This window comes from Cannabis sativa, chromosome 4 (genome assembly GCF_029168945.1).
Source record: "Cannabis sativa cultivar Pink pepper isolate KNU-18-1 chromosome 4, ASM2916894v1, whole genome shotgun sequence".
Lineage (NCBI taxonomy): Eukaryota > Viridiplantae > Streptophyta > Magnoliopsida > Rosales > Cannabaceae > Cannabis > Cannabis sativa.
In genome coordinates this window covers 57,840,759-57,847,260 of record NC_083604.1, presented here as the reverse complement: position 1 = coordinate 57,847,260, position 6,502 = coordinate 57,840,759, and the positions used below count along the sequence as shown (strand labels likewise).

Here is a 6,502-nt window from a genome sequence, read left to right as displayed (position 1 = left end):
TCTATATAACCGAGCTTCCAATAAGCAGATCAAGAATTTATAACCTAAATTCACTGACTTATTAATTCTTCGTTGAATCCATGCATAGAACTTAGAATTGCACTGTCAGTATATAGAATGCTCTATATGTTCCACCATATAGACACATCATTAGTTATCCATTGGTATAATCCTAATTTGATCAATGATCCTCTATATGAATGATCTACACTGTAAAGGGATTAGATTACCGTTACACCCTACAATGTATTTAATCCTTAAAACACTTAACCCCATATAAATGATATTTCAGCTTATGTGAAATGAGATCTCCACCATTTATTTTTGTTTGGTCAAGATCGAAGGAGATCATCCTTTACTTACTATTCGCCAGATAGAAGCTATAGATTCCATGTTTATGTTAGCGCTCCCACTCAATTGCACTACCGTGTTCCCAAAATGTACGTATCACCCTGACCTAAAAGTAGGCTTAACTAACAAATCAAAGAACACGAATAGCCTCCTGAGATTGAGCCTAATCATAACAGGATTAAGATCATTTGATCTAGGATCAACTAGGCGATATTGACTTGAATAGATATTACGGTAAGTTTAATAAATCTAAGTCAAAGTTCAATATCGGTCCCTTCCGATGCATACTCCATGCATCCAACCTGAGCTTTACTTTAACCAATGCTCTGGAAAGAACATAGCATTTCTCCAAATGCAAGTAAACTCTGTTGTAGATTATCATATCAGTAAAACCCTATGTCTGATAAATCTAGGAAACTTTATTCACATAGTCATGTTTACTTTCCAATGTGTTGACAACACAATAAACAGGATCAGGTATGTGAAAAGGGTTTCAGATGAATTTATACATTATGTACATATAATCATGAAATAAATCATGTGAACCATGCAACATTAAATGTTATTTCTGATCTATATTAATAAGTAAATCTGATTATATTGAAATGAGTTTTATTTAGGGCATAAGACCCAACACCTCTGTCCCTGGTATGGGTGTCGATGCTCACACTTCTGTTTCTGGCAGGAGTGGCATTGACGATGTGATGTTCTCCATTGCTGAAGATGGTACCATTCCTCCATAGCGGGTCTTTCAAGTCTCTCCCTTTTGTTTACAAGTAACAATTGATTTAAACTTTAAGTCTCTTTGGTTAAAGCATGAACATCACCATTGTGGCATTGAGTATGTATGCTTAACGATCCTTTTAATGTGCAGACATCCTCTTAGCGATTTTCCTTTTGAATTTTATGACGCTTTGATGATGAACGTTGCCTTTGCGGTGGTATGACTTATTATCTTAATTTGGTATTAATATTCTTCATTTTGCATTTTGTTGATGTTTTATGTTATTCAGTTGGTATAAATTTAGCATTGATCCATGTACTATATCCCCTAGTCTAAGTCTTAGTGAGTGTCCCTAAAACTTAGGCTTTGGAACAGGTTGACTGAGTACATCGAGTTTGGCTGACCGTAACATTGTTGAGTAAATTTTATATTTAGTTACGATTGAACGTAATTCTGAAGACTTGATTTATGATTTGAAAAGTCAGACTAAATATAGCTCTTGCAATTTGATCTATGGTTGAGTATGACTCTTGTCCTTGAGTTTTTTAAATGAACAGATGGGTTGGGCATAGCCCTTATCACTTAGTTTGTAAGTGAATATTTGGGTTGAGTGTAATTCCGATCACTTACTTTATAAGTGAATAGTTAGGTTGAGCGTAGCTTATCACTTATTTCATAAGTGAATAGTTGGGTTGAGCGTAGCTCCTATTACTTACTTTATAAGTGAATAGTTGGGTTAAGCGTGGCTCGTATCACTTATTTCATAAGTGAATAATTGGGTTGAGCGTAGCTCCTATTACTTACTTTGTAAGTGAATAGTTGGGTTGAGCGTAGCTCCTATTACTTACTTTATAAGTGAATATTTGGGTTGACCGTAACTCCTATCACTTATTTTATAAGTGAATAGTTGGGTTGAGCGTAGCTCATATCACTTATTTCATAAGTGAATAGTTGGGTTGAGCGTAGCTCCTATTACTTACTTTGTAAGTGAATAGTTTATCGTAGCTTCTATTACTTACTTTGTTGGGTTGAGCATAGCTCCTATTACTTAATTTGTAAGTGAATAGTTGGGTTGAGCGTAGCTCCTATTACTTACTTTATAAGTGAATATTTGGGTTGAGCGTATCTCTTATCACTTATTTTATAAGTGAATAGTTGGGTTGAGCGTAGCTCATATCACTTATTTCATAAGTGAATAGTTGGGTTGAGCGTAGCTCCTATTACTTACTTTGTAAGTGAATAGTTTATCGTAGCTTCTATTACTTACTTTGTTGGGTTGAGCGTAGCTCCTATTACTTACTTTGTAAGTGAATAGTTAGGTTGAGCGTAGCTCCTATTACTTACTTTATAAGTGAATATTTGGGTTGAGCGTAGCTCCTATCACTTATTTTATAAGTAAATAGTTGGGTTGAGTGTAGCTCATATCACTTATTTCATAAGTGAATAGTTGGGTTAAGCGTAGCTCCTATTAATTACTTTTATAAGTGAATAGTTTAGTGACAAGCACCAAGTTGCTAGTCGTCGGAGGATCAAACGTTGTAATGCCAACCCCCAAGTTGCTAGTTGCTGGGAGGCTGATTGTAGGCAGGCCAATTGTAGGAAGGCTGACCGTAGGCAGACCAGTTGTAGGAAGGCTAACTGCAGGTAGGCCAATTTTAGGAGGGCTGACCGCAGGCAGGCCAGTTGTAGGAAGGCTGACCGTAGGCAGGCCAGTTGTAGGGAGACTGACCGTAGGTAGGTCGGAGGCCACATTGTTGGTCATTAGAACTCCACAGTTTGTCCCATCTGTTTGCACATCAGTATGTTCAGATTGTTGAGGTTGATAACCTCCTACGACAAAATGACTTCCTAACGTTGGAGTCGATGTCCCTCCGAGTGTTTGTTGATCAGAGGTTTGGGTCTCTATTCTTATAGGAGTTGAGTCTAGCGATGACATTGGTGTAATTGGAACTCGAAACTGACTTTGAGCAACACTAGGAGTTGTCATGGTAGCCTTCAGTGACTCCATTTGTGAATTTATTGCGGCATTTGGACTCCTAAATGTTGTGTTCTCCTCCTTAAAGGTTGCATTTTCTCACTCCAGAACTCTAGTTCGCTTAGCCATCTCCCGCATCTGGGCCATTATTGTGGCAAGTTGTTCATTGACATTGGGTTGTTCCTGGGCAACAAACTCTCCTTCTTCTGCCATCTGAAGTGTGGTAATGATAGATCGCCTTGCTCACATTCAGTTTGTCAGGGCCCCACGGGGGGTGCCAAATTGTAGAGGCTAAAATGTACAATGATCGGAATGAGCGTTTGTGGGCACCGACAACATGCGGAACAAAGACAAAGGATGACCGTGAAACTTTGGGACACCGGGGTGGTGCCGGCCGAAGGCACTCCGTCAGTCAAGTCAGTAAATTTATAGTGCGAAGTAGAAAAGAAAATAAGAAATGTAAATAAATACTTCTTGTGTCTATGGTTATGCGATGATTGACGGTCAAACCTTGCTCACTGGAATGAGGAAAAGTACGTTAGATCATAGAGAAATGATAAGTTTAGTCGAAAAACTATAAAAAGAGGGTGAATATTCGTATATCCTTCGATCCCCCCTCAGTCCCAGTGTGGGCCTATTTATTATCTTAGGAAAACGGCTACCTCTTGAAACGTGATCCATCCCTAGAGAAACGGTCTTCCTCCACTTCTCGAAGGATGAGCGTCATCTTTTAGGTTCGTTCCTGGATGAGCGTCCTCACATCCACGCATCACTTGGAGAGTTGATATTCTCGCTCCGCTATGCTAGGGAGGATCGCTATGGTTGTGGGTTAGTTGGGAAACTTAACGTTCTTCTTCCTCCACATATCAACCCTAATATTACACTTTAAGATCCAGCTTTATTGTGGGTTGGACATTCGAATATGGGTATGGCCCAAAAGGATTAGATTGGGCGTGGCCCATGTGAGCCATTGGGCTTATGGGTTCCTTGTTTCTGACTTATAAGTGGGCTTTGTAAGTACTTCGTTCGTTGGGCTTAGAGTAGTTTTTGGCCACTACAACAATTATGATTAGTGTTGATACATAAATCTAGTCAACTCGCTCGTATTTATAGATGAGATGAAAGTTAGAAGTAATTAAGTAAAATAGAAAGTACACACACGAATTTATAGTAGTTTACTCCTGTGTCGCGATAGTAATGGAGTTACGTCTACTTCGAGTTTTTATTCTCATGATAATGATTACAAGAAAAATAGCTACGTCACCTTGTGGGTACTTTTTTGAATATAAAAAATGAAATAGAGGAGCTATCATTTTATAAGGAAGGATATCCTATTAAAATATATATATAAAAAATACATTTAGGATATTTTTAACCGTTGATGATGATCTAACTCTAAAATTGACTTTGAAAGTCAGCTGTCAATTTATGAAGCTTGAGTCGCGCCTGCAGGACCCATTTTAGGTAAGTTGTAGTTGAAATTCGTAACTCCCTTGAGGACAAAATTTGGACTTGATAACTTCAGAATTGTGATTGGAGTGTGAGACATGACTTTATAGAGCACTGAAATAGATTTGAAACGCAAGTTGAATTGCATCAATCGGATCAATATTGAGTGAGTTATGACCATTTTTTTGAAGGTTTCTCTAATACCAACACCCAGGTTGACCTCTAGTTGATGTCAACCTCGACGTTGGGCCAAGGGAAAAATGTGTTGAGGATGTACTTTTTGATGTCTAAGTGATATTTTGACATCACTTAACTAGTTTTTGTGTTCTGGTGAAGTCGTTCATCAGTTCTTGGAGATGTCGCTATTTCACGAAATTGGGAGACTCTAAACTACCCGATTCGCGACTATGTTAATTTGTTGAAAAGTAAAATATATGAAGTTGTGAATTTTACTTGTCTGCGTTCATAGCTCTTGTTTACCATGAAAAAAGTAGATGAACACTTGAGACGGAATTAGAATTGGCTAAGCAAAACCAAGTGCACCATGTCAAACGTCAACGCGGTCGCTGAGTGCTCTTTCTAGAGCTTTCGGGATGTCGTTTTGATCTTTCAAGGTTCTTGAAATCGAGGATGAGATCTCCTACCCTATTTTAGACTATGCTAGAGAGAATTCTCAGAGCAGAATTTGCATTTAGATAATCAAAACCAGCGCACCAGGTTGATTGTCAACCTGGGTGTTGGGCTAAACTTTCATGCCCCGAGATTCTTATTTTCTCCCTGAGCTTACTTCTATCTTCGTTATTTTTATGATGGAAAAAATACATGTAGAGGCCAAAATTGGGCTCATGCTCAATATCATATGTGATAAACCCAAAGAATGCTCAAATAAGATTGGGTTAGGCTATTTGACTAATTATGATGGTACGGTCACAACATCAAGCCTAATAGGCCCAAACAGTCAAGTCAGACATTAACATTACCCATGACCCATCATTGAGCTCACAATGATCCGAGCCGTAGACGATACCAAGTATTATCACTCATCTAACAACCTTTGAAGTGGTCAGTTAAACTGACCCCACATATAACGATCTCCCTAATCAAGTGGGGAAGTGCGCTTCTAAAGGAGGGTGAGCGGTCATGAGTAACGTCCTTCCATGGACGCCTATAAGAGTCACTCTCAGTTACAGGGAGGGAGACATCAATTTTCAATCATCTTAATACTTCTTTCTTATCGTTTACTCTCTCATTCTCTCTGAAACTACATACTTATTTCTGCAGTCAAGACAGTGTTGGAATTTATTTTACCAGGATCTTAGATCTACTCACAAGTATGTTGTTTAACACCCTAAATATGAACTTTCTAAAACGATAATTAAACACATATAAAGTTAAGAAAACCTTACATTGGTTGCAGCGGAATAATGTCTCCTTCCACTCAGATCTCTAACCCTTGTATCCTTTCTGTCGCAGAGTATTATCAAGATCTGAGCCCGAATGTCCTTCTCTTTGTGTGTGATCCTTCACAGTCTTCCAATCTATGATTGAGGTACCACTTGCTGTGTGTGGGCACTACTCTATCACTAAGGTTTCGAAATTGTGAAGAGGAAAAGAGAGAGAGGTAGGGTCGGCTATAGAGAGAGAAGTGGAAGGCTCAGTTTTCTGAAAAAGGTAATTTTCTGACAGAAGGCTTCAAAAAATTTAAACTTGTTAAAAACCCTTTTTTTGTTTGACTGAGCCATCACTTTCTATTTATAGGCAACTACTAGGTTTAGGTTAGTAATTATTTGGCATTAAAATAATAAAAATATTAATTGGAAAAAAGCTCACTAAGTGGCCGACCACTGGTGTTATTGGGCCTCACTTGGATTTTGCAGTTTTCACAATTTTTATTTCTATTTTCTCAAAAATGCCAATTTTCCAATTCTAACCATTTAAATGCCAAAACTAATTATTTAATAACTAAAATAGATTATTAAATAATATTCATTTAATTTAATTGT

The 6,502-nt window shown here is 37.9% G+C and overlaps 1 protein-coding gene across 1 annotated transcript; it reads right to left on the bottom strand.

Moving 5' to 3' along the window:
• Positions 1-2,543: 2,543 nt before the first annotated feature.
• On the bottom strand, positions 2,544-3,083 carry LOC133037019 (PLASMODESMATA CALLOSE-BINDING PROTEIN 4-like). The gene has a single exon (XM_061113814.1). The coding sequence runs from the start codon at positions 3,081-3,083 to the stop codon at positions 2,544-2,546; it is 540 nt and encodes a 179-aa protein (XP_060969797.1).
• Positions 3,084-6,502: the final 3,419 nt, after the last annotated feature.